Source organism: Saccopteryx leptura, chromosome 10 (assembly GCF_036850995.1).
Source record: "Saccopteryx leptura isolate mSacLep1 chromosome 10, mSacLep1_pri_phased_curated, whole genome shotgun sequence".
In the NCBI taxonomy this organism is placed as follows: domain Eukaryota; kingdom Metazoa; phylum Chordata; class Mammalia; order Chiroptera; family Emballonuridae; genus Saccopteryx; species Saccopteryx leptura.
In genome coordinates this window covers 76,818,196-76,845,894 of record NC_089512.1, presented here as the reverse complement: position 1 = coordinate 76,845,894, position 27,699 = coordinate 76,818,196, and the positions used below count along the sequence as shown (strand labels likewise).

Sequence of the window (27,699 nt, the reverse complement as noted above, 5' to 3'; positions counted from 1 at the left end):
TTGAGCACGCAGCCCCAGGGCCCTGTAAAGCCTGGAGCACCAGCAGTCGCAGCGGTGTCTGAGACCTGGGAGGAATGCTCCTTCCTGGGCCCCTCTCAGATCAGTTGCCCCACAGTCTCTGAGGGTGGGGCCCAGGACTCCGAGTTAGCACCAGACGGCCCAGGCGACTGGCATGCCCATTAAAGATGAGAAGTCCTGGTTGAGAACTGGGACCCTGGAACAAGGACCCCAAGTTGGAGGCCTGGCTGCTGTTCTGAGAATGTTTATTCACTGGGCTAAGCTTCAGTTTCATAGCCCAAAATGTGAACATTAATAGTACCCACCTCACAGTGTCCTTACAGAATGACATAGGGGTGATGCACGTTAAGTAGTTCACATAGTGTCTGGTACCGACTATAAATATTCCCTTACTATTAGGTTTGATTTAAAAAGTAATGAATGATGAGCCATGGTAAGAAGCCCTCCAGCCTAGATTCCCTCCAAGGATCCCTCCTGGCTTTATAATTTTGCATTTAGTGCTTAAATATTCTTTGCTAATGTTCACATTATCTCATCCTTCCATTTAAACTAATTGAAATTAGCATGCTGTGCTTTTTACTTTTTTACAAATAAATCATGCTCACCATGTTCACCTGCGTTCTAAACATATTGGCCCCTTGCCTTTTCTGAGACGGGACCCTGGGCCAAGGTCAGGTCTGTGCTGACCCAGGGGATAAAGAACAGGAGGCCCAAGGGGATACTTGCTGAGGCTGGGGCCCTGGAAGCTTGGACGCATAAATCGTGGTAGGGCTTCCACGCGCTCCAACCAGGAGCCAGGACTCCGCAGAGTGGCCTCTCCTAACTAATAGGCCCCCAAGCTCACTGGCTTCCACATGGACTTTGAAAAATTAAATATTTGGGATGTAATATAATTCAAAAGGGCCTTGTCATCGATAAATTCTGAGAACGGAATATTTAAAGTGTCCGATCACAGTGACTTGTCAACATGCCTGGTGTCTCCTTTGTCCATAGACTTTCTTCTATCAGAGGTGGACATGAGTTTATTCACGTTATGTAGTGGCATTTGTCCCCAGATGCTAGCAAAGGTTACAGACCCTTCACTCCTCCCAGAATGGCTCTAGCATCTTTGCTACAGCATCGGAGGGGGGGGGGGGCAGTGTAAAAGCTAATCTTTGTGGAGGTGAGCGAACTTACCTCTCCTGGTGAGCCGAGCAGGGTCTGTGAGCATTTAAGGCCAGTGTACAAAATGGACTAACTCTTAGGGTGTAAGTTCTGACAGGGAAAGGAAAAAGCTTAGAGCATTTACAGAAGCCTTGTTTGGATTAACAAGGTTTCCCAGTGACAAACTACCTCTGGTTTGGGAGCATAAGGAAGCAATATGAAACATTTATCTTATCATGAAACATACCAATATTTCAGTTCTATGTAACATAACAATAAATCTGTTACATTTACCTTACTGTGCTGAAGACAATAATAACAACAATACCAGCAGTATCTATAGAATAAGTCAGTGACAGAGCATTTGCCCGTGAGTGACCTCCCCTGACCTCCTGACAGCCTGCCGGCAGGTGCCCCCTCACAGACAGGTGGCATTGCAGGCAGTTGAGTAACCGTGAAGAGTCACTCAGCTACTGAGCCGGGTCTGGTTTTCTTACTCCATAGCCCAGGCATTTATGCTCAGCAGGTGGACCCACCCCCGAGGATTGGATATTAGCCACAAACCCCTAGTCTTCAGCAAATGGATAGCAGTGGTGATTTACCAATGTTCAGAGCTCTTTTGTAACTCCCAGCAGTCACGGAAAATAGAGGCTCTGGAGTTTTTCTTTGAGCACAGACCCATTAGGCAGCCTGGTGGCAAAGCCGGCGGATCTGCTCTTGAAATGATTTTAAATGAAAGAGTAAAATACATAGGAAAGGAAACCAATTATGTTCAAATACAGTTGTCAAAATATTTTAAACAAACAAGTTTGAAATGTCATCCTATGTGTGCCTTCTTATTAGAGAATTACATGACAAGGGGTGGGTCTGTTAGCTGCTGTGGTTCCTGAGTAGCGATGAACAGCAGTGGTCTCCCAGAAGAGCTGCACGGTGAGGCAGTGAGAAACACCCGCTTCAGTGGCAGGTGCCGTCAGGTCGGGCTGACGCCGCTGAGTGCCACTGCTGTGCTACAGTGGGAGGAAGGCTGTATCTCAGCGGTGTGACTTCTCCCTGTCCCTGAATTCCGTGAGGTGATGGGCCCAGGTTGAGCACTCCTGACCAGAGAGGTCCTGTAGGAACTTCCTAGTCACCACAGCTAGAACTTTCCCCATTGAAAATTGTTCAAGAATAATAAAAAGTGGGCTCTGGCTGGTTGTCTCAATGGTAGAGTGTCAGCCTGGCACGTGGAAGTCCCGGGTTCGATTCCCAGTCAGGGCACACGAGAAGCGCCATCTGCTTCTCCTCTCTTCCCCCTCTCGCTTCTGTCTGTCTCTCTATCTCTCTCTCCTCCCCTCCTGCAGCCATGGCTTGATTGGAGCAAGCTGGCCCCATGAACTGAGGATGGCTTCATGGCCTTCACCTCACATGCTAAGAAGAGCTCTGTTGCTCAGCAACAGAGCAACACCCCAGATGGGCAGAGTATGACCCCTTGGTGGGCTTGCTGTGTGGATCCCGGTTGGGGCGCATGTGGGAGTTTGTCTGCCTCACCTCCTCTCACTGAATTAAAAAAAGAAAGAATAATAAAAAGTGGTCAGGCTGCTGGAGTGGCTATTTAGTTCATTGGCCTGCAGCAGAGCCTTTAGAAAGGACAGGCAAACTCAAGTGCCCTGGGGCCAGGCAGGGAACATGTACAAAACAGGGGACGTTGAAGGTCCTAGGCCCACTGACCTGGGGTGGTGGGCACATAGCCCTGGCCAAATGTTGCCCTGCAAAAAGATGAGCTCGGTTTTGCCAAATATTATGATTTTGGGATAAGCAGGAAATTGATTTTTTTGTGTGCTTGGTTTTGGGTTGTTTTGTATTTTGGGTTTTTTTTTAGGTAAAAGCTGGCATTTATAGTGTTTACAAAGCTACTGTACAAAGCTACTGTTTGCAATGGCAGCAAATTCTGTTTTTAAAAATAGCTTGCAGGCCAAATGCAAGTTTTGTTGGTACCTGCCGCTTCCGGCTCAGGTAAAACAACAGCAGTCACAAATGTTATTCATTGTGGTATTTAGCATTTTTTGATAATTTTTCAGTGCCATGTATATACAGGAAGCAAAGTTTCAGTTTACATAGCACTGTTGGTTTAAAGTTGGACTGGTTAGAGTTACTTACAATTACAAAAGGTTGGAAACAGACCAAACATCCATCAGTAGTGGACGGGAAAACAAAATGTGGTGCACACACAGTGGAGGTGCTCAGCCTTAGAGAGGGGGTGTGCTGATGGGGAGGGACCTTACCACACACAGGGGAGGTGCTCAGCCTTAGAGAGGAGGTGTGCTGATGGGGAGGGACCGTGCCACACACAGTGGAGGTGCTCAGCCTTAGAGAGGAGGCGTGCGACGAGAAGGGACCTTGCGGACAAGGGGCTGAATTACATAATAAGCATGTTACAAAAAGCCACACGTGGGGTTCCAGCTACAGGCAGTGCTAGAGGAATCAGACCTTTGGAAACAAAGTAGAATAGGGGTTTTCAGGGGCCGAGGGAGGGGGGACAAGGGCCTGTGTAATGAGGACAGTTTCAGTTTTACAAGATGAAAGTTCTGGAGCTCTATTGCACAACAATGTGAACATACTTAGCACAACTGAACTGTACACGTGAAAGATGGTAAGTTTTGTGTTACATGTATTTTAATACAATTAAACATTTTTTAAAGTTATATTTTTTAATAAGTGACAAATGGGTGAACAGAGCTGCAGGGCAATGAACACTAGGGAGAGTAATATGTGGTTAGCGTAAAAGAGTTTGACCATTTAAAATAATGGTGGGTATTAAAACTTAAGTAAAAATGAAATATATGATGATACACAAAATAGAGTTAAGTAATTGTACTTTTTTTGCATTCTGAGGAAGTGTTAAAAGTGCTAATTTAAGGTAAACTATAATAAATTTAGGATGTATATTATAATCACTCAAAGGATGATATAAGAAATTATAAACAAAAAGTGAATAGAGAAGAACAATGAAATAATATGATTTCATTTATATGAAGTTCAAAACCAGACAACTGCCTGAGCAGCTGTGGTGCAGTAGATGGAACATCGACTAGGACGCCGAAGTCCGCGGTGTGAAACCCTGAGGTGCTGGCTTGAGTGCCAGCTCCTGAGCTTGAGGAAGGGCTCCCTGGAGTGCAGGCTCACTGGCTTGAGCACAGAATCATGACCATGGTCTCAAGGTCACTGGCTTGAGCTAGGCGTCTCTGGCTTAGCTTGAGCCTCCAGTCAAAGCACTTAGGAGAAGCAATCAATGAACAGCTCAAGTTAAGCAACCACGAGATGATACTTCTCTCTCTCTTCTCTCTATCTCTATACCCCCCCCCACCTCTCTCAAAAACAAAAAGAAAGGCCAGAGCTCTGACAGATCAGGAGGGCAGTCCCCTTTGTGAAAGGGGTGGGTATTGACCGGACAGGGCACATGCAGACCTGGGCCTGGGCGGTGTCTCTCTCTGTGGTAGTTACATGGGTGTTTACAGAAGTAAAGGGGTGGGTATTGACCGGACAGGGCACATGCAGACCTGGGCCTGGGCGGTGTCTCTCTCTGTGGTAGTTACATGGGTGTTTACAGAAGTAACGGGGTGGGTATGGACAGTACAGGGCACATGCAGACCTGGGCCTGGGCGGTGTCTCTCTCTGTGGTAGTTACATGGGTGTTTACAGAAGTAACGGGGTGGGTATGGACCGGACAGGGCACATGCAGACCTGGGCCTGGGCGGTGTCTCTCTCTGTGGTAGTTACATGGGTGTTTACAGAAGTAAAGGGGTGGGTATGGACCGGACAGGGCACATGCAGACCTGGGCCTGGGCGGTGTCTCTCTCTGTGGTAGTTACATGGGTGTTTACAGAAGTAACGGGGTGGGTATGGACCGGACAGGGCACATGCAGACCTGGGCCTGGGCGGTGTCTCTCTCTGTGGTAGTTACATGGGTGTTTACAGAAGTAAACATTAACTGGACTGTACAGTTAAGACCTGTATATTTTACTTTACATAAATCTTACCTCAATAAATCATAAATCAGTAACAATTTAAAAATTTTTTTAAACTAACACCATAAGACAAGTTTCATCAAATTTTGGCCCACAGGTCAAATCTAGCCCTCTGCATATTTTTAATGACTCACAATCTAAAAGGTGTTTGACATTCTTAAGTGATTGGGGAAAAAATTAAAAAGGAATAATATTTCATGATATGAAAATTATATGTAATTCACATTTCTCTCTGTAAGTAATGTTTTGTTGGAACAAAAGCAAAAAAAATCATAGTTCACAATGTAATTTCTTTTTTCTCAGCTAATACCACTCGAATTTTCCAAGGAACCAGAATTGTTAAAACAGGAGTGGTAAGTAGAATAATGGTTTTGTTTTGTCCTGGTTGTTAATTTTGCATGCTTTCAAAACTATTACCACAAGGTGGCAATGTGATATTGTTAAACTGGTTAATGTGAAGAGGTTGAAATACTCTAACAAATTACATTATTCACTGTTTAAAATTCAGTACATTATGAAAACAAGCTGTACAACAGAGTTAAAGCAGTAGTGTTATAAAGTATAATTTCTATGAAAGTAGAAATTCTCCAGTTGTTAATTATTTATTATCTGTAGGATCATAGGGTATAAGGAGTACACAAGGTCTGCTCCAAGCCCATCGTTGGACATCTCTTAAAATTCAGAGGTTATCATTTGTTATATGGATTTCCAAATTTCTGGAACCTCAACCAGTATCAAAGTTTTTACATTTCTAGTGCAGCTGATAATCATAATATTGATCACATTATTGGTAATAAAAATAATAGCCTAAAATTTACTAAAACGTTTTCTGGGTTTCAAGCAGAGATTATTTTATTGACTCATTAGAGCCATAGTGACGAACCTTTTTATAAAAATCGCCCACTTTTGCAGTGCTGGTCAACCTGGTCCCTCCCGCTCACTAGTGGGCGTTTCAGCTTTCATGGTGGGCATAAGGGAGCAACCAGACGGACCAGGTTATTACCATTTTATGGTTGAGGAAACTGAGGCTCAGTGTTAGAGCAATGTGGCCACATCCCCTGGAGAGCAAGCGAGGCGCTGTGGGCTCAGCCAGCCCCGTTGGGCTGCACTCGCTCATCTTATGTGGCGTCTGGCATTTTATTAACCAACTTCAGAACTGAACATCTGCTAACTTGATCATATTTAAACTATAAAGGTTTCAAACTAAAACCTAATGATAAAACTATAAAATCTAAGGTGTTCTGGCTATATTGTTTTGAACTTTGTGAATGATCAGCTGGATTTCTGGATTCTGTACACCAGTTTATAAGAACTAAAATTAAACTCAAAACCTTGAACACAGCTGTTCTCCTGAGATGGCATGTGTGAGTGCATCCCACAGCTGAGCCCCAGTGTGGTGTGGTGGGAAGAGTGAGCTGAGGTTTGAACACAGGCAGCCCTGCCTCTGCCCCTTGACATCTCTGTGCCTCAGTTTCCTCATCTGTTAAAGTGGGTGATGATCCTCCAGGGTAGTATGGGAAGCCCTGGCCCATCGTTGGCATCATTCAATGGAAAAATGATTGTTGTCATGCACATGGGCAAAGATTTTGCCGCGGATAATCCCGGAGACTCTGAAAGGCACAGCAGCTGTGCCCTGCAGGACGGGGTATGGAGGGCTGTCAACGAGGCCCCAAAGCCTGCAGGGCAGAGTGGCTCCTGCTTCCGACCCTGCCACTGCAGATGTGGGCAGGACACTCCCACTCCATCCACCCACATCCTTCCTCAGATGGCAGACCCAGGTCCAGGAAGGCTTTTCTGGACCTGAGACTGTGTACTGTCCATAAGCACCTGTGACTTCTAACACAGCAAGGTCACCTGCCTCATCCAGAATCACCCAAGAGCAGTTGATCATCTGGTGTTGCCAATTTACTACTCATTTGACATTTGTCTTTCAGCCAAATTTAATGCTACTTAGTTTTTTGCCACTTACTCCTCCTGAACAGTATCAGTGAAAAGTTGGGTTTGATATGCTAGTTAAAAGTAATTATAAAACCATTAAGATCAGAGAAGGTCGTCCATGATCACCTAATGTCAGCTTTGGCACTATGCTTTGGGAAACCCCATGAGTAAAATAAAAAACCAGTAGAACCCTTTGAGGGTCGTAACCAGGACCTTCTTCCCAATCTAATGACTGACATTTCTTTCTCTTCCTCTGTCCCTTCTCCCAACCACCTGGGTGGCCCTTTCAAGCCCACTATGTCCCCTGCCTCTTCCGCCGACATGGCTCCCATCAGCTCAGGGTCTTCGACTTGGACATCCTCTGGCATCCCCTTCTCATTCGTTTCCATGGCGACGGGGATGGGCCCGTCCTCCAGCGGCAGCCAGGCAACAGTGGCCTCGGTGGTCACCAGCACCCTCCTGGCTGGCCTTGGCTTTGGCGGAGGCGGCATCTCCTCCTTCCCCAGCACCGTGTGGCCCACGCGACTCCCCGCGGCCGCAGCGGCCAGCAAGCAGGCCGGCAGGCCGGTCCTGGCTGCCACAGAGGCTGTCTCTTCCCCGGGCCCGGATGGCGATGCGGCACCGAGCAAGGATGGCGAGGGCGCCGAGGAAGGGGACAAGGACGAGAAAAGTGAGAGTGAGGATGGGGAGCGGGAGCGGGAGCACGAGGAGGAGGGGGAGAAGGACTCCGAGAAGAAGGAGAAGAGTGGGGTGACCCACGCCACCCGGGGGCGGGGCCGGGCCGAGCCCACCCCCGCACCCTCGTCTCCTGGTAGAACTGCCCAGGACCGAGGGCATCAGACTGTACCTGGGCCTCAGCAAGACCACACTGCCGTCCCCACTGACCGGCCCGATGACACAAGGGATGCCGACCGTGGCCTGGACTCCAATTCAGTCACCTCCACCCAAGTGCCCCCCACAGTCACAGAGGAACAATATGAAGGGAGTGACCCCAAGAGTCCTGAAATACCACCTAAAAAGCCTGTGTCCCGAGGGAACCGATTTACAGAAGATAGCAAATTTATCACTGTTAATCCAGGTAAGTGACATCCTCATAGGAGGCTCCATGCTGCTGCAAGCAGTCTTAACCTTTGAACGTTAATTGGGTTAGGGCATGATGACCTAGTGCTTGATATTCCTGGAATCGCATGTGTCCCTGGGATGGAGGGTGCGTGTGTGCATGTGTGCGTGCACGTGTGGGTCTGTGTATTTTATTTCATTAAGAGGAACCTACTGTCTTACTGTTGCTGGAATAAGTCTTGCCTTGATATTTGTTCCTGATAAAATCTACTTTTCTCTAAGCAACTGCAAGGACTTCAACTATATAAAGAAGTAAATGACTAGAGATGATATTGATATTAAATTTATTCACTAAGATTTAATTCCTTATTCACTTACTCAACATCTGTGCTTATGCCTGCCGGCCTGCTTGGTCCAGGCCCTGGGCTGGGAGCTCACCCAGGTGAGCCGGCCCCTCCTCTCCAAGCTCACAGGATATGAGCCCGGCCCCGCCTCTGCAGGGTACGAGCCCGGCCCCGCCTCTGCAGGCTCACAGGGTAGGAGCCCGGCCCCGCCTCTGCGGCCCCGCCTCTGCAGGCTCACAGGGTGCGAGCCCGGCCCCGCCTCTGCAGGCTCACAGGGTAGGAGCCCGGCCCCGCCTCTGCAGGGTGTGAGCCCCGCCCCGCCTCTGCAGGCTCACAGGGTGCGAGCCCGGCCCCGCCTCTGCAGGGTGTGAGCCCGGCCCCGCCTCTGCAGGCTCACAGGGTGCGAGCCCGGCCCCGCCTCTGCGGCCCCGCCTCTGCAGGCTCACAGGGTGCGAGCCCGGCCCCGCCTCTCCAGGCTCACAGGGTGCGAGCCCGGCCCCGCCTCTGCAGGGTGCGAGCCCGGCCCCGCCTCTGCAGGGTGTGAGCCCCGCCCCGCCTCTGCAGGCTCACAGGGTGCGAGCCCGGCCCCGCCTCTGCAGGCTCACAGGGTGCGAGCCCGGCCCCGCCTCTGCAGGCTCACAGGGTGCGAGCCCGGCCCCGCCTCTGCAGGCCCACAGGGTGCGAGCCCGGCCCCGCCTCTGCAGGCTCACAGGGTGCGAGCCCGGCCCCGCCTCTGCAGGCTCACAGGGTGCGAGCCCGGCCCCGCCTCTCCAGGCTCACAGGGTGCGAGCCCGGCCCCGCCTCTGCAGGCTCACAGGGTGCGAGCCCGGCCCCGCCTCTGCAGGCTCACAGGGTGCGAGCCCGGCCCCGCCTCTGCAGGCTCACAGGGTGCGAGCCCGGCCCCGCCTCTGCAGGCTCACAGGGTGCGAGCCCGGCCCCGCCTCTGCAGGCTCACAGGGTGCGAGCCCGGCCCCGCCTCTGCGGCCCCGCCTCTGCAGGCTCACAGGTCAAGGACTAGACAGAGACGCTGTCAGGTCTCCAGGGCTTGCACCAGGAAGTCAGGAAGCAGGAAGGTTAGAAAGCAAGCAGGATAGTGAGACGGCCAGCCAGAAGAGGGCTGATAAAGCTGGAGATGGTGACAGGGTAAGACAGGAAATAAACAGGTGCTGTTGAAGAGCATGGTGAAGAGAGCAGGGCCCTCTCTTCTCAGAGAAAGGCCACTCTGGACAAGTGACACTTACATGGAAACCAAAGCATGAGAGGCTGTATGCAGCCCTCGCAGCCCCCGCCTGCTCTCCGTCCCAGAGCCCTGGTTACGGACAGTGAGGCCAGGGCGTCCCAGAGCCCTGGTTACGGACAGTGAGGCCAGGGCGTCCCAGAGCCCTGGTTACGGACAGTGAGGCCAGGGCGTCCCAGAGCCCTGGTTACGGACAGTGAGGCCAGGGCGTCCCAGAGCCCTGGTTACGGACAGTGAGGCCAGGGCGTGGCCGGCCAGGCCTCCACTGTGCAGATGGGACTGCCACCACCCTGACCGTGGGCCGTTTTGCTCTATCATAGGTTCACATGTTAGTGAGACATCCTGATAGTTTCTGCAAGAAAGTCTTTAGCATCAAGGGTTGTTATTGTTGTGAGGGGTTTTCTTAAGAAATTCTTCCTTTTGCCAGACTACAAGATGTTTAACAACAGTTTTTTTGCATCTAAGCTGTTGTGGAGTTATAAACGTGCAAAAAAAAAAAAAAAGCAACTGGTAAATATTTATTTGCTTTTGCACTTGTAAACATTAAAATTCATCTAAAGCTGAGATCTCGTATGTTAAGATACAACTTAGAATAAATTTTCATGTTTTGAATTACGTGCCTCCTTAAAGCTGGTATGGAGTCATTTTTGGAAATGTGGGCTTCCTGTGGACGGCGCCTAGCCCATCCAGTTTAGGGAAGGTGCAGGCAGCCTTCCGCAGAATGGAGCGGAGAAACATCAGGCCACTTGTGATGCTGTTTGAAGCCACTCCTGCGTGACACTAGCATTCCCTCTAGGAATTGCTGTGGAAGAACTGAATTTCTTAGATTTGAAGATATTAAATAAATATTTATGGATTACCCAGTGTGTACCAGGCACTGAACTAGGCACAGGGAATAGGACACAGATCAGAAGAGGCCTCTGTACTTCTGGGATTGATGTTCCAGTAAATAAGTGTATAACCTCACCGAGTGTAAGTGCCAGAGTTGGGCATAGGGGCAGTGTGGCATTGGGTGGTGATGGAATAACATTTGAACAGAGACCCAAGTGGTAAGAAGGAGCTAGCCATGCCTAGATCCATGTAAGAACATTCTGGGCACCGCTGGGCCAGAGACCCAAAGGGGGGTCAACATGGAGCAGTCGAAGAGCTGTCAGAGAGCCCTTGTGTGTGGACCAGACAGTCAGGAGAAGGGGTGTGGGGTGAGTTCAGAGATGGGCAGAGCTCAGATCGGGAGGGGGCTTGTCAGCCACGGGGATTTGATTCTAACTGATGGCAAACCAGTGGTGGGTTTTAGCAGGAGACTGACTCACCTGATGAACTTCTCTTGAAAGATCATGCAGGTCTCTGTGGAGGTTTATGCAGAGGAGGTGAGAGGGAACAGAGAAATCCCTGCTAGGAGGTGATAGCGATGTGGCTAGGCAGTGTGGTTTCTTCAGAGAGAAGCGCTGGGCCTGGAATTGATTTTCGAGTGTGAGAGGCTCTGCCCCAGACTGAGGGCACTGGCCAGACAGTGTCTCGGGGCGCCTCTTACACATGGCTTTGCCCACATGCCTAAGAAAGATGGGTGCTAAGAGCTTAGGTTGGGAGTGTTCATACCTTAAGACTAGAGTGGGGCATGGACATGGGGCGTCTTCCAGGGAAGTGGAATGGCTCATTCCGCTTGAATCCAATTCCAGAGGAAGTGGAGAAGAAACAGATGGTGCACCCTGGGGATCCTCAGCTCCAGCTGTGGGGCGTGCGGGCATCTGAGCATCTGTGGTCTTGGCAGATTAGCTTTTGGAGTCAGATCCCAGTACTGTCTGCCCCTTATCCACTCAGGGTGCTCGGGGCAGTGTTTGCTCAGGGTCCTCTGAAAAGTGAGGACAGTCATAGCCATCAGTGCAGAAGGGGGACAGATAAACGGAGTCACCTTGCTGTCGTTGACAAGGAAGGGGGAGCGGTCCGAAGGCCACACAATCATAATGGCGACTGAGGGGGCTCCAGCAGGTCCCCCTTTGCGGCATCCAACAACAGTAAAGAGCATAACAGGACTGTGGTCCCAGTGACCTGGCATTACAAATGACCTCCAAGAACTGTGCTCCATCCCCAACACTGCAAATCAGAGTGCCGCCCTCACCCCTTCGTCTCAGTGGGACGGCTTACTTCTTCCCATGGTGAAGGGGGTCTCCCTTGAGAACTGCAGGCAATCCAGGCTGGGAAGTGGGGGCAGACTGGTGAAGCCAGAGGTCAGTAAACATTTCTGCAGAGAGCCAGACAGTGGCAGCTCCGGGTTTGTGGGCCATGGTGCATCAGAGACCTGTGGCCCAGAAGCGACCAAAGACCTAATGAGCAGTTGCAATTGAGTTCCAATCAAAATGTTTATGGAAACAGACAGTGGGCCTGATTTGACCTGCAAGCCATCGTTTGCTGACCCTGGGTTTAAACAGAAATGCTTGTGTCTGTTTGTCAGTAAAGGATGTAGCAACTTGAGGGTAAGACCTGCAACCCCCCAAAAGCGCCTGATCCCCAAGGACTCGGGTCACGTGCACACGTCTCATCCTTTCCCTGTCTGCCTCCTCCAGGCTGCTATTTATTTTTTAAATGAAATCACTATCGTTTTTATCTTAGTGGTGACTTATTTTAAAGTCTTTGCATGTACATTTGTTTAACTCTCTTCCACATTTATTTCCTTCTTCACTCTAAGTAAAAATGACTATATCAACTGATATTTAGTGTCTGTAAAAGGAGGTTTAACATTTAAAGTTACAAACTGTGTTTTTACCAGCATCTCCATGAGGCTTGTTTAAAGTCATTTGACGTTTGAAAACATCTTTCAAGTCCTATGAGTAATGGCTTTAGCATGTTAATTCACAGGGAAGAAGGGAGGGGAACCCTTCTGTGGAAGAAATAGCTAACACAGACACCCACAGAAATCAGACAAGTAATACCAATGAGAGAAGAAAACCAGGTGCTGGACACTAGGGAGTGGTGAGGACTATGGCACACTAAACAGCACATGTCCTTTCTAAAGAGGGCCACCTCACTCAGTTCCAACTGATTGTCGTCAGTGAGAATGCCTAGTGAGCCAGAAATCCAGGTCTTTGTGCAAAATCTCCCAATTTTTAAGTGAGTTCAAATTTTGAAACATTTCTCTCTTTTCTTCTTTTTTGTTTTTCTTCTCATGTGCCAACAAGTAGATAGGAACCAGTGGTTCTTGGCCTCACTACAGTGTTGGTTGCTGGAATTGGATCAGATGGATGAGAGGCCTATATGCAGTCGTTCTGTCTCTCATCAAGCATTTTGTTAGCATCTACTTAGTGTGACCCCCTCTGTGGGATGTGTGCTGTGTGGAAATCCAACATGGCCCCTCCCTCAGGAGCCACAGCCTGCACGTGGTGGAGACACCCCCAGAATCCACCTGATGCGGAAAAATGTCCTCAAGGTGGGGTGCAGTACAGAATGCCCTAGCAAAAGCATCGTGCAGCTGGCATGGTCTATAAACTCATTACTTAGTGCTAGGATTTTCCTTTTTATTTCCATAAATCAAGGCAACCTTTCTTTTCCATAGTAAATCTTGCTCAGAACCCCAGTATAAACACTCGTTCCCTGAGAACCTCCTCTGTCTGGACCAGCCCTAAACCAGGAGTAGTCCAGTTCAGGGCTCAGCAAGCTCCAGTTTGCAGGCCAAATCTGGCCATAGCCGTTGCCCCAGGAGCTAAGACTGCACAGAGTTGGTCAGACTCGGGCCACTGGTCTGTGTCCAGCCAGAAAGGAGGGTGCTGGGCTCCCCCTGCTCCTCTGCCCCTTTGGGCAAACCGGATGCGCCTGTGTGCATGCTCCAGCTCCAAGGACCCAGCTGGGGAAGCTTGGATTATTGAGACCCTAGTGTCCCCAGGTACCATTTGTTCCGGCTGGGGTTGCCTGTGCAGACAGTGCTGCCCTGTGCCAGTGGGGACACCGCGGCCCGGAAGGTGAAGGTGCGTGCCCTGGTGACACAGACCCTGGCTCCACAGTTCGGGGCAGTCCCCCCCACATGGTGCTTTCTTTCCCATGTTTGAGGCTTGCTCCCTGAGCGGGCCGCACAGGGTGATTCCAGATGAAATGTTCATTAACAGGTGAATATTTGAGTGTGTGCCTTAAAAAAAAGACAGCCGTTTTCCATTCACGGCAGAGGTTCTCAACCATCTATGATATTTCCACTTCCTCGCGGGACACGTGGCCACTTCTGGAAACATTGTCGGTTGTCATGCTGGGGAGGGGACAGCATGGCCTACAATGCGAAGGATAGTCCAAAGTCACTTATACCATGGTTGAGACACTGACTCACAGTATCAACAGAGTTTCCTTTTCAAAGAAGTTGACTCGAGGAGAAAATAGTAGTTAATTTAAGGACAAAGATAAGTAGTGGTACAGGTTCACAAAGGCAGGGCAGAACTCGGGGTTGTGACACTCCATGGGAGGGTCCGCACGTGGGGAGATGCCTGCTTTATTGAAAACAAATCACAGCAGCCCCTTGTGTGACGCTAGCCGGAAGCAGTTTTTACTGAGGGCAGGTGTTGTTGGCCAGCTTCCTTCGTAGGGTGACATTCCTCCATAAATGCCCCTGCTCTTGGCCACCGCTTCTTGGGAGTGACAGAAGGAACTGGCTTGGCGTGGCTTGGGCATTACTCAGGCCCAGTGTGGTTTAGTTTACTCCCAGAAAGTGTCTGGCTCCTTGGAAGTTTCTATCTACTGCTGAGTGGTCTTTGAACTAGGGTAGAATATATACATCCCTTTGTGTGGGAGACCAGACTCATGGAGAGCAAGCAGGTTTCAGAGAGGTTGACCTCAGGAACTCCGGGTGGGAGAGGCATCTGACATATGGCAGTATGTGTACAGCTGTCCCGCCTGGTGGCCGAGCCATCAGTGTGTGGTAGCATTGTGGTAGGTCAAGACAACCCTAATTATGGGCTTGGAATTTACCAAACACCCCTATGTTCCAACACCTAATTGAAATAGTCACGACAGACTTATCATTTTACTGTCTGAGTCTGATGAAGTGGGCTCTGTGTGAACTCCAGGGGTTATGGGCATGGAAACGGGTGACATCTCATCCAGCTCAGACATGTTAAGGGGGACACGGAACCAGTGTCCCATTGCAGGAGAATGTGTATATTTCATGACTATCCTCACGGCTCTGCAGTGGTGGTTTGGATAACATTGGGGCCGAGAGTCGCAGGCAGATATCCAGGCCCTTTCACTTCACACCTGTCAGGGGCTACCATCAAAAACACAAAGCAAAACTGAAAATAAACACATGTTGGAGAGGATGTGAAAAAATTGTGACCCGTGAGCACAGTTGGTGGGAATGTAGAATGGTGTGTTCACTGTGGAAAGCACTGTGGTAGTGCCTCAAAAAACTGAAAGTCCTCTATGATCCAGCCATCTCACTTCTGGTTATCTACCCAAAAGCATTGAAAGCAGGATCTTGAAGAGATACATGTACACTCATATTCATAGCAGCATTATTTACAGTAGCCAAGGGGTAGAACCAACCCAGATGTCCACTGACGGATGGATGGATAAACAAAACGTGGTCTATACACATAATGGACTATTATTCAGTCTTTAAAAAGGATGTTTCTTGCACGTGCTACAGTGTGGATGAACCATGAAGCAGTTATGCTGAGAAGAGCCAGTCACAAAAAGACAAATATTCTGCTTCTCCCAAGTGCTAGAGCTGTCAACATCACAGAGCCAGAGAGCAGAGTGGTGGTTGCCAGGGAAGGGGAAGGGGGGACTTGAATGGGGATAAGCTTTCAGCTTTGCAGATTCAAACATTCTGAAGATTGCTTGCACAATAGCAGTGTGAATATACTTAACACTGCTGAACTATACTCTTAGAAATGGTTATAATGGTCAATTTTATGTGGTTTTTTGGGGTTAGTTTGTTTTTGTTTTTTAAAGGCAGAGGCCTTAATTCACAGGTGCAGGTGGCTTTTACCCAGAACAAATACAGTTTGCCCACAATTGAGCCAGGCTGTAGAGTTATGAGTGTGCAGACTGTCACTCTCTTGATCTTTTTTTTTTTCTTATTATTATTTTTTGTATTTTTTTGAAATTGGAAACGGGGAGGCAATCAGACTCCCGCATGCTCCCTCCCGACCGGGATCCACCTGGCATGCCCACCAGGGGGCGATGCTCTGCCTATCTGGGGCGTTGCTCTGTTGCAACCAGAGCCATTCTAGCACCTGGGGCAGAGGCCATGGAGCCATCCTCAGCACCCGGGCCAACTTTGCTCTAATGGAGCCTCGGCTGCGGGAGGGGAAGAGAGAGACAGAGAGGAAGGAGAGGGGGAGGGGTGGAGAAGTAGATGGGCGCTTCTCCTGTGTGCCCTGGCCAGGAATCGAACCTGGGACTCCTGCACGCCAGGCCGACGCTCTACCACTGAGCCAACCGGCCAGGGCCTCTCTTGGTCTTTCTTGAAATGGGAAAGAATCCTGCTTTTCTCTATCCAGGTAGTGGCCTGTTGGCTGCAAGGTCGTTTAGTCCTGACGGTAGGCTGGTTGTCCTATAGCAGAAGTCGTGCCCTTCCTGTGTGCTGGGCAGCGTTTTGGATGAGTCCGTCTGATGCCTCACCGCCTGTAGCATTTATAGCACATTGTACTCCATTTTTATTTGCTTCTACTGGGATGAGAGCCAAGCCAGTAAAAGGCAAACAGCATTAATTCAGCGATGACATATGCCACTGAAAACTGTTTTTCTTTTCTTTTTTTAAAATTTTTTAAAATCGCAGAATGGAGGCACTTTACTCAGGTTCTGCTGGATTCTGATACAGAACCTGATCAGAGGACAGCTGTGTGTCTTTCGAGGGGGAGGGCCATCCAACCTCCCGGCCTCCTGTCGATGCCCGGGAGGCTCAGTGCGCTTCTTTCTCCAGGTTGCATTCGGAAGACGTTTCAGACACAGGCTCTTTCTCCGAGTCTCAGCCCCGCGGGCCTCAGACCCTCTGGCCCCCTAGCAGCCATCCTTCGTCCGCAGCTCACCTCCGGGGGGTGCGTGGTGCATGGTGTTACCCTCCATTCCACCCTCGCACAGACCAGCGAGAGTGTGGAAAATAGGTCACTGAGGGGAATGGGCCGTGTCATACCCATGGAGCAGCAGCATGATTAGTCTCTATTTGGTTGAGAAATGAAATCTCCTTGAAAATAAATGCTAGATTAGGAAAGGTCTCTTGTGCAGAAACAGTCTCATCTCTTGAGCAGGGTTCATGATTTCAGGACCATGGTTCTTGCATCGGAGTGTGAGGCCTTTTTGGAAGACCCACGCTGGTGTGGTTCTGCGGATGCCCTGCTTGGAGCGCCATCCTGCAGCCTGGAGTGGCAGGAGGAGGCGGGCTGGGGAAGGCACGTCAGGGGGTGCGCTCAGGAAGGAGGACACGGAAACTGAGGACACGTCCCCTGCGGGGAGGGTGTCCTGTGGGGAAGGCACGTCAGGGGGTGCGCTCAGGAAGGAGGACACGGAAACTGAGGACACGGACATGTCCCCTGCGGGGAGGGTGACCTGTGGGGAAGGCACGTCAGGGAGTGCGCTCAGGAAGGAGGACACAGAAACTGAGGACACGTCCCCTGCGGGGAGGGTGACCTGTGGGGAAGGCACGTCAGGGGGTGCGCTCAGGAAGGAGGACACGGAAACTGAGGACACGTCCCCTGCGTGGAGGGTGACCTGTGGGGAAGGCACGTCAGGGGGTGCGCTCAGGAAGGAGGACACGGAAACTGAGGACACGGAAACTGAGGACACGTCCCCTGCGGGGAGGGTGACCTGTGGGGAAGGCACGTCAGGGAGTGTGCTCAGGAAGGAGGACACAGAAACTGAGGACACGGACATGTCCCCTGCGGGGAGGGTGTCCTGTGGGGAAGGCACGTCAGGGGGTGCGCTCAGGAAGGAGGACACGGAAACTGAGGACACGTCCCCTGCGGGGAGGGTGACCTGTGGGGAAGGCACGTCAGGGAGTGTGCTCAGGAAGGAGGACACAGAAACTGAGGACACGGACATGTCCCCTGCGGGGAGGGTGTCCTGCTGGGTTCCAGCTCGTGTTTACCACGTGGGAACTCAGGCCTGTGCTGGCCACCTTGAGCATTTCCGGTAGACGATTCCACTGCTGATTTTTATATGAACTCTTGCTTATTAAATGTTGGCAGCCCCCTCACAATTTAATATATAATAATTGCAGGGGTAAAGGGGCACCAAGCCAGACACAGCTAGGGGCTGTCAGTTCACCCAGCCCATGGCAGGCAGGAATCAAAGGGCTAGTCCTGCTGGGAAGCCCGAGCCATCTGGAAGAATCAGATGGAGACGGGGAGAAGCTGCATTAACTCATCCTGGTGTCAGGATTTGGGCTTCACGAGGGAAGCAAACCCTTCAATGACTGGGCAGCCAGTACTGCTGGCCCTTCCGGGGGCAGCCAGTTACGCATGATGCTATGAATAAAGCAGGCTGCTCTGAACAGTGGGGAGCATCTAATGTTATCGTGCACTCGGCGCTGTTGCTTGGATCCATTGAAAGGAGAAGAATGAACATCCTCCAGGCTCCTCCACCTTGTGGGTCCCGCGCCTGTGCACATGACCAGCACGGCCACACGGACAGAGCCCTGTGCTGAGACCGAGCCCTGTGCTCCCATGGCCCAGCGCTGCTCACGTGCTCTGCTGTCGCCATCTGCAAACCCTTTCATCAGTTTTGTAAACAGGCCCGTGGTTTCATTTTGCATGTGGCACTGTAAATCAGGTAGCCATAGTTGACACATGTGGCACTGTAAATCAGGTAGCCACAGTCCGCTTCCCGTGGATTATCTCATTTAATCTTCAGAAGTCCCCTGAGAGATGAGCGTATCATCTGTCTCCCTCGATCGGGGGAGAATAGAGACTCAGAGAGGGTCAGTGACTTAATCAGAGTCACCCAGCTAGAAAGGCCTGAGCCAGAATTTGCAATCGGGTCTGCCTGGCTGGTATACAGGACCTTGGTTGCACTGAACAGTTAGCTGTATGTCTTGCTCTTTGGGGACCTGGCCTGAGGAAACTTGTCGGGAGTGAAGGCTCAGGAAGAAAGGGAACGAGGATGTACCAGCCCAGGCGGCATGTTCTGGCTTCTTAGTGGTTCCCAGGAGCTCACGGTCTTGTTAGCCTTCTCGTTTGTGCCCACTGAGCAGCACATTGAATCCGGCAGCAGGACAAGTTTCTCCTGGGGGAGGCAGGAATGTGGGGTGGCTGTGCCTCCGGCCCACTTGGAGGTCTGGCCCCCTGGTGTTCACGCCCCGCAGGTCTGAGGTTGCTGTGAATGCCACATACACACAGGTGCCATGCTCAGCTGCTGCTGGAGAGGATGGTGGTGGTGACAGCTAGTGAGACTGTGGGTGGTGAGGTGATGACAGCAGTCGTGATGGGTGACGTTCCTCAGGGCTGTGGAGGCCAGGCGGTGTTCTGGGTGTTCTGCTTTGGGGTAGGCAATGTTATCTCCTTTTAAGATGAGGAAACTGAGGTACAGAGAGGTTAAGTATCTTGCCTGGAGTTGCCTACCTAGTAGGAGACAGAACTTTTCCATATAAAGATGGAAATTGGCCCCATGCTTGGGGACCTTACCCTGATAAAAGAGCAGTGATGATTGGGTGTGGTATGTCAGCAAGAGAGGTGCAGGGCGACGATGACGACAACAATGACAGTGTTTACTGAGAGTTACTCAGTGCCTGGCTCACTTCTTAGCAGTTTCCTCTGACTGGACTTTCCCACATGTCTGTGAACTGGGTTCTTCTTGTCTCAGTTTACAGATGATTTCCAGGCCCAAACTGATTTAACTTGTTGGTTAAAGGTCACATAAAAAGTGGCAGAACCAGGATTAGAACCTGTGATCTTCACTCTGCCTTCCAGAGATGCCACAGCCCGGGGCTTGGGGAGGCTTCATAGAGTAGGGAGCCCCTGACACCAATGGAGGGATTAGTAGGAGCTGGGGGAAGGGGTCGGTGGGGACCAAGGCAGAGAGGTGGGGCTGTGGCCCAGCTGGGTCACTGGTCGGCTGGGTGTGGATAGGAGCACAGGGATAGGAGCCTCAGGAGCTGATGGGCGGGCCTTGCTTTTCCCGAGGGCAGTGCTGTTCCTCAGGAGAGTGACAAGGGCCTGTGGGCATTGAATGGCATTTAGGCTCCTGGTACCATGAAGACAAAACAATCCTATGAATTTGAAAATGAAATCAACTTTATTGTGCCCCGCATGGAAATCCAGTAGCACTCATAATTGTGCCTGGCCTTTATGGAAAAGACCCGGGCAAATCCAACTGCTGTTTGTCGAGGTTGAGATCAAACTGCTGTCAAAGTAACCTCCTTAGGTCTCTCGCTTGTGCCGCAAGTTGGTGCCGATGTGAAATCTCCGCAGAAACTGCCATTTGGGGACTGTCCAGCATGGGGTTTCATATGTACACCCCCTGACCCCCCCAAAAATTCTCATGCCGGCACTCAGAATTGTTAGGAAAATGACTGGTTTGTGGCACCTGTGTTTGAGCCTGGCCCTGCCCCAAGCTAGCTGTGACTTTATCAGGACATATGCCAACCACCTGGGTTTCAGGGACAATGTAAGGTGCCATGCACCCTCACAACTAGACCATCACTCCAAAAGCCCCTTTACGGCCCAGAAATTCTGGAGTGGCTGCTGTTGACTGGTGTTAGGGTGGCAGAAATACCCTGAGCTTCCAGTGACGGTGTAGAGATAGCAGTGTGAAGGGACTGTTTGGGCCAAGAGTCCTTTCCAGTGGTGTGAACGTGGGGTTTGCTTTCTGTCTCCTGCCTCATCTGTCTGCCCTGCAGTGACTTAGGCAAGCAGCTGTTTCTGTAGGAAGGAAGGGAGGGAAACACGACCCTGGGAGGCCCTCTAGGACAAGAGGGCCTCCCAGGGTGGATTCTGAGTTCACTGGACCCGTGGCCTATAGCGTCAATGCCCCCTGCCCCATTTTCCATTTTCAGGACCTCCAGGTCTGAGATACTTGCCTGGCTGGGCTGCTCGCTGCTGGAGCCCTGCGAAATAATTCTCATTTGCAACTCTGATGCCTCTGGCCAGTCCCCAGAGCTTTGCTAGTAAAGCTTTATGTCAAGGAAGAGAATGCACCAGAGCTTGTCTGCCTCAGTTTGCAACTCTGCAGTAATTCCCATTGACCTTGGGACTAAAACCTGTTGTTAATTTGGCCAACAAAGCCCTGGCTGCTGTGGCCTCTGACTGTCCAGCTAGGCCCCTCCCCCTCGTTCTCATACTCCCATTGCTTTAGTGCTCTCTGGCCAGACCACATACCTTCCTGCACTTGGCTGGCTCACACCCCTTCATTCCCCAGGTCTCACCCTAATGTCAGGGACCCCTGCCTAATGTCCAGACCCCTGGGCTAGGACAGCCATTTCTCCTGTTCCCTCTATGCATCCTGGGTTGTCACATTAATTTCAGTCTAATTACTCATTCCTATGTCCCCCTCTTCCCCTTTATTTTCTTATTATTCTTTGCCTCTCCCCCTTTAAATGATTCCTCGGGCCCCTCACCCCTGTCCTGGCATAGGGTCATTCTGGTGCACCCCAGCCCCTATCACCATGCCGGCACACAGTAGGGCTTGGCAAATACAGGCAGACCTCATTTTGTGCGATTCACAGATTTTGTATTTTTTTGCTAATTGAAGGCAAGACCCTCCACCAGCCAGAGAGACTATGATTTGCTTTACTGATACTCTTTACTGCAGTGGTCTGGACCCCGAACCTGTGATACTTCCGAGGTCTGCTTGTAGCCATCTCACAAAATTGTGGAGCTAGGGGTCCAAGGAGTGGGTGGGGTGGTTAGGAAGTGCTCTGCTGTGGGTTTCAGTCAGGGAGTACCTCACCTGCCTGCCTTTGTCCTCTGACCTGTGAACTGGGCATAAACCTGGCCCTGCCTTTGCCCCAGGGCCCTGCACTAAGCAGGTGATCAAGATGTGCTCTGTGCAAGGAAGCTGGGGAAAGGCCCTGTAACACTCAGGGGCCTTGCCCCTCTAAAACTCTGCGCCCAAGGCCACTTTTGTTTCCTTCCTGCTCAGCCCACCTTCTCTCCTTAGAAAGCCAGCCTGTTTAGCCTTCCTCAGTGCGTCCTGCTGAGGGAGTGCGCGGGCTCAGCGCTGGCCTCGTTTCTGCAGAGCAGGAGGAGCCCTCGCTGAGCACACGTCAGCCTGCTGCCAGCCTTGGATTTTTCCAGGGGCTTCTCCCTGCGGTCACAGTTAGCCTTTGCTTCCTCATCACCTGCCTCCCACGACTGCCTCTGCTCCCCTGTGCTCGTCTCAGCCCCACTCCACACCTGAGCTGTATTTGGGCTGCCTGGAGGTTTCCGGGCATCTGCCCTACACCAAAAGAAAAAGCAGGTTCGGCCCGGAGAGCCCTGGGGCCTGTGACGGTTCTTGGGCCTGAGACAGAGGAAGGCGCTGCTCCGGTAAGAGGGAGCGGAGGCGTGGGCCTGAGAGAGGGCCCTGGGCCGCTCCCTGCGTCCCCGTCACCTGCCTGCTGCTGCGAGAGAGATGTGTGTGGGGCGCGTGAGTGCAGCTTCCTGCCTTCTGTTTTCATAGAGCTCTTAGGAGGATGGGGTGGGGGCAAGGAAACCAAAGGAGAAGCTGCGGAGCCGTATGAGGAGAAGCAGGACCCAGGGCTTAGAGCTCTTAGGAGGATGGGGTGGGGGCAAGGAAACCAAAGGAGAAGCTGCGGAGCCGTATGAGGAGAAGCAGGACCCAGGGCTTAGAGCTCTTAGGAGGATGGGGTGGGGGCAAGGAAACCAAAGGAGAAGCTGCGGAGCCGTATGAGGAGAAGCAGGACCCAGGGCTTAGAGCTCTTAGGAGGATGGGGTGGGGGCAAGGAAACCAAAGGAGAAGCTGCGGAGCCGTATGAGGAGAAGCAGGACCCAGGGCTTAGAGCTCTTAGGAGGATGGGGTGGGGGCAAGGAAACCAAAGGAGAAGCTGCGGAGCCGTATGAGGAGAAGCAGGACCCAGGGCTCTCTCTGCTGAGCACGAGGCAGCCCCGGGTGCTCCTGCTGGGCTGTGCTGCTCTTCCCACCGATGGCTGGCTGAGGGGCCAGGGCCAGGGCACGCCCGTCCTCGGCGGGGACACGGGGCAGCCCCACGTTTGGGTGACTGTCCCTCCGTAACTTGGGGAGAGGAAGCTCCCCAAAGTAGAATTGGGGTGTGGTTACTAGGGGAAAGGTGGAGGCTGCTAAGCTCAAAAGACATTGTCTTCAGAGCTGGTTAACTCAGCAAAACTCATCCCGCCATCTCCTCTGCCCTGGTGCTGATGACCCTAGGAGCACCCCTGCCCCTCCCAGGGGCAAGTGTAGTGCTGCCTCCAGGCTGGAGCACAGCCCCGTGTCCAGGGGCTGCTCTGGGCCAGGGATGTCCCTGCAGGGAGGCTGGTGTCTGTTTTCCACAATCTTGTATTCTACCTGCAACTCCACCCCACGGCCGATACAGGACGAAGCCGTAGAGAAGGCCGCGTTTGGGTCAGGACTCGGCAGGAAATGGTGTGGGCCGCAGATGGCCTCTCCTGTTGTCAGGCGGTCAGAGCAGGAGCCAGGTGTCTGGAGGCACCCAAACCAGAGCAGAACTCTGGGTCACTCTGCCCCCCACCCGCTCTGACTGGCATGGTTTCTCTTTACAGCAGAAAAGAACACCTCTGGGATGATAAGCCGCCCTTCTCCGGGGAGGATGGAGTGGATCATCCCTCTGATTGTGGTTTCAGCCTTGACCTTTGTGTGCCTCGTCCTTCTCGCTGCCGTGCTGGTTTACTGGAGGTGAGTGAGCCGCAGCACCTGTGGGGGGCGGAGCTCTGGGGGAGGCATGCTGCCCGGGGTGGCAGCCTTGACCTTCGTGTGCCTCGTCCTTCTCGCTGCCGTGCTGGTTTACTGGAGGTGAGTGAGCCGCAGCACCTGTGGGGGGCGGAGCTCTGGGGGAGGCATGCTGCCCGGGCTGGGAGGGCCTGCAGGGAACGGAAGCCCTTGGCCCCTTCATTCTGTAAGGTGGGGCAGCTGCAATGTTTCTAGTGTCAACACCTGGGAGACCCACTTCTAGCTGGAAGAAGCCGATGGGTAGAGCCACTAGTGAGATGAGGCATCTATGATGAGGTTCTGGGATTTAGTGCCAACGAGGCTTATTATGCTTAGGAACCAGGGAGATCCAGGTTCAAGTCTCAGTCCTGGCACTTCCTGGATTCAAAAGCCCACTTTGAGCTTTAGTGTCCAAATCTGCCACATGAGTTAGGAAGTTTTATAGCATTTCTACTTTCTCGAGACCAGTGCCTCACTTTGTTATATCTACATTAGAAAACTCTGTACCTTAAGTTTTGTATAGCTTGTTGCTGTAAATTGAGTGATAAAAATACACTTAGCATATTATGTGGCATTTAATACATATAAGGTAAAAATGGAGCCACCCTTACGTCACCATTGTCCTGAACTGATTCTTACTGCTTCCCGCAGGAAGCATGCTGCAGTGTCTGCTTGAAGCCCTGTGTTTTCTCAGCCCACCCACCCTCTCAGCCAGTTTAGCCAAGGGAGGTAGATGGCTCATTTGTTTGGCCTGGCAGCTTTCACCTCTTGGACCAGCACAGTAGGCTTCTTTCCTTTATCTACCAAGCGTGATAAGTGATGAACAGGTGTCATATTTCCATCCCAACATCCTCAGTTTATTCAGTCCTTTTTGAGCCCCTGCTGTGGGGCATACATTTTCCTTGGCACTGGTGATTTAGAAGTGAGCAAACTAGGCAAAAATCCCTTCTCTCGTGGAGCTTACATTTTAGTGAGGGTGTCAGGCAGTAAACAAAGCTAGTAAGTAAAATGTGTAATTCCTAAGATGGTGTTGACCATGTAATGGAGAAAACAAAATCTTGAAAGGGAAGGGCATTCTGGGGCTTAGGGATGAGTGTCCAGAGTGGTTAAGGAAGGCCTAACTGGCACTGGCAAGTGATATTTGAGTAAAACTCTAAAGGAAGAGGGAGTCAAATGCACTTCATCTGGGGCAAGTTCCAAGTAGTAGAAACGGCATGTGGAAAGGCCCTGAGGCAGGAGCATGTCTGGCATGTTCTAGGAAGAGCAAGGGATCAATGTAACTGGAACATGTGAGTATGGAGAGAGTGGTAGGAGAGAGGGAGTCAGGAAGAAACAGGGTGAAGGGGAGGCCAGTCATGTACAGCCTTGTGGACCATAGTAAATGCATTGCCTTTTGCTCTAAGATAAGTAGGATTTTATACCCATAAGTGTTGTGATCCAGCTTCAGGATTACTTGAGTGCTGGGTTGCAAAGAAATTGAATTGGAGCAGGGACAGAAGCAGAGGGGCCAGCTGGAAGACCATCAAACTAGTCCAAGAAGTGGTGGCTTAGATGAGGGTCGCAGCGCAGGCAACAGGAACGGATTGAAGATCAACAGAAGCTGCTGATAGATTGATTGTGCATCCTCGGGTCTGCTCTCAATTGGGTGGAACAAGGGAAGAGGAAGGGGGTCATCTCAGCCTTCCTCAGGCACCTCACAGTATCTGTGGCACTGGTAGTGCTACAGACCAGCCAGATTATGAGTTACATGTGTTTTGGGGTTTGCCTAGGACACCAGTTTCACCTCTTTGTCATTCCTTCCCCAGGAAAAGTGGTTTGCAAAGTATGTAGAGCCCACTGGTAAACTAGAGGCTGCTAGGATGGGTTTAGCTGAGGACTTGGAGGTGATGGAAGGTCTGCACGAGCACCTCTTGACTCTGCTTGGCACTGGGTGGTGCTCATCTCTGACTGCCCACACAGGAGCAGAGGGGCCCACAGCTGCCCCAGGCTGGTGGCCCTAACATAGCAGCCTCAGCATTCAAATGTTCGTGTACGCAGCAGTTTCCAGCAGAGATGTCAGGATTATCCCACATTGTTCGTCTGCCTAGCCCAGCACAGATCTCCGACCCACTACAAGCTGCTGTAGGAAGGGGCTGTGAAACGGACGCCAGGGCGCTTGGAGGGCCTTCCATTCGAGGTGTGTTTTCTCACTAGAAAACGATGATCTCTACACTTTGTTTTACACACACACAAGCATGTGCATGTGTGTGCAGAGCTTGGTTTAAAGTAACTGTAGCTTCAAGCATCATCCAATAGCCTTGGTCTGCAAGCTTTACCAAATTCCGACTGCCCGTACCCAAAGCCAGCGCAGAGGAGCAAATTCTTACAGAGCCAGGAAGACAAACCTGAACTGGCATCCAGACGGATGAGTTGGCGTGAGGACAGCCTGGGAAAGGCCTTGTTTCTGACCGACTCTCTTGCTTTTCACTAGCGCGAAGGAAGGACGCGCCGGGGGCTCGCACAGAGAGCTGGTCCGTCCAGAGAGGGGTGTGCCTCCTGCTGGCGACGCCGTTCTGAAGCTCGGATGGCAGCAAGGCTCTTGGCCGTCCAGGGCGCAGTGAGAGCAGGGGCTGGCGGGCAGGCTCGGCACAGCCAGATCATGGCGGCAGAGCCAGACCTTCTGGGTCACGTCCTCGGCTGGCCGACCTGGCACCCGGGAGCTGAAACCAGCTCGCTGTGGTGGCAGTTTCTACAACCAAGGACTGACCCTTCACAGCTGCTGCTCTGGTGTCTGAGTGTGCTCACTCCGCGTCGCTGATGCAGTTTTATGGGTTCATGGAAAGTACGAAATGAAACCCAATGTCTCTGAATTCTGTTTCTCCACTAGGTTCCATTGTGCGGTGATGGAAGCACTTGTGAATGTCCCTGAGTTCTTGTTCAGTACCAGGCACTGTGCCAACCGTTGGGTGGCACCATCTCATGAGATTCTTACCACAGATCTGTGTGGCAGGGACTGTTGCTGTCCCCATTTTATGTGTAAGGAACCAGAAGGTCATGGAGATGAAGTGACCTGCCCAGGATCCTGCAGGAAGTGGTGAACCTGGTTCTGTACACAGGGCATCTTCGCTCTAGAACACAAACTCACTCAGTTAAGCACTAGGATATAGGCCTCCCACCTGTGTGCTCTGAAGGCTGAGTGTGACTGATGTTCAGCTGAGTCAGATGGAGTGGGATCCTGGCCTGTGTGCCAGTGCCTTACAGTCAGGCTCGCCTGCTTCCTTTGCCCAGAGGAGGGAAAGGGAACTAGCATTTGTTGAACGCAAACTGTGGGCTAAGCAGTGGGCAAGATTCTCACCTCTGTGTTGGTCAGAACCATTTTGGCTGCAGTTAACAAACATCTCTTTCAAACTGCCTTAACCACAAGAAGGAATAACAAGCGTGATTCATGAAATTAAGAAGTTCAGGAGCCCCGGGTCCAGGTGGACTCAGAAGTCGGAACAGGAACAGCAGGACTCTCATCCCGTTTGCTGGGATCAACTCTCTATGTGGTCCCTCTGTCCGGCAGGCCTTCTGGCCCAGATTGGATTTACATACCCCCATCCCAGTGGAAAGGGAATTTCTGATCTAAAATTTCCAGGTAATTTCAAGATGGTGTCTCTTTGGATTGACTCAGGTCATTTATCCATCCAGACCCTTCTGGTGGCCAAAGGGACTGGCGTCTTTTGTCAGGGCTGGGTCTTATATGTAAATCTGGAGCACAGGAGGGAGGTCACTGCCCTGAAAACCACCTGCCCTGAGGCTGGGTAAGGAGTGGTTTCTCCAAGGTGCAGAGAGAGGTACCAGGCAGACAGGAGCAGTTACTGTCCACTCCAAAATAGGCCGGGAAATTGGAACCGGGAGGGAAGGGACTTCCACTAAACAAACTCAGACTTGGATCGCAGGCAAATAAACACTTGAGTGGGAAGGAAGCAAGGGGGCACACAAGCTCAGCGTGGCCATCCCGTTCTCAGCTGGGGCCCGGTGTCAGGCACGCATGCGCCGTGGACTAGAGAAATCAGGGCTGCGTCCAGTCCTGTCCCAAAGTACATTGGACCCACTGCAGCTCCTGCTATTCGTGCAGGACTTACAGAGCCCTTGCTTCCATTGTGCTGGGCTGGCGACCAGG

The 27,699-nt window shown here is 51.5% G+C and overlaps 1 protein-coding gene across 5 annotated transcripts in view; it reads left to right on the top strand.

Annotated features, from left to right (window-relative positions):
• PTPRG (protein tyrosine phosphatase receptor type G) overlaps positions 1-27,699 on the top strand; it is a 908,944-nt gene that overhangs the window by 803,221 nt on the left and 78,024 nt on the right. For 4 of the 5 annotated variants that reach the window (XM_066351767.1, XM_066351768.1, XM_066351765.1 and 1 more), the window contains 3 exons: positions 5,469-5,518; positions 7,395-8,181; positions 23,390-23,522. In XM_066351767.1, the coding sequence (XP_066207864.1) occupies positions 5,469-5,518; positions 7,395-8,181; positions 23,390-23,522 (970 nt within the window). The remainder of the gene's footprint in view (positions 1-5,468; positions 5,519-7,394; positions 8,182-23,389; positions 23,523-27,699) is intronic. The other variant, XM_066351766.1, reaches the window with a different exon arrangement.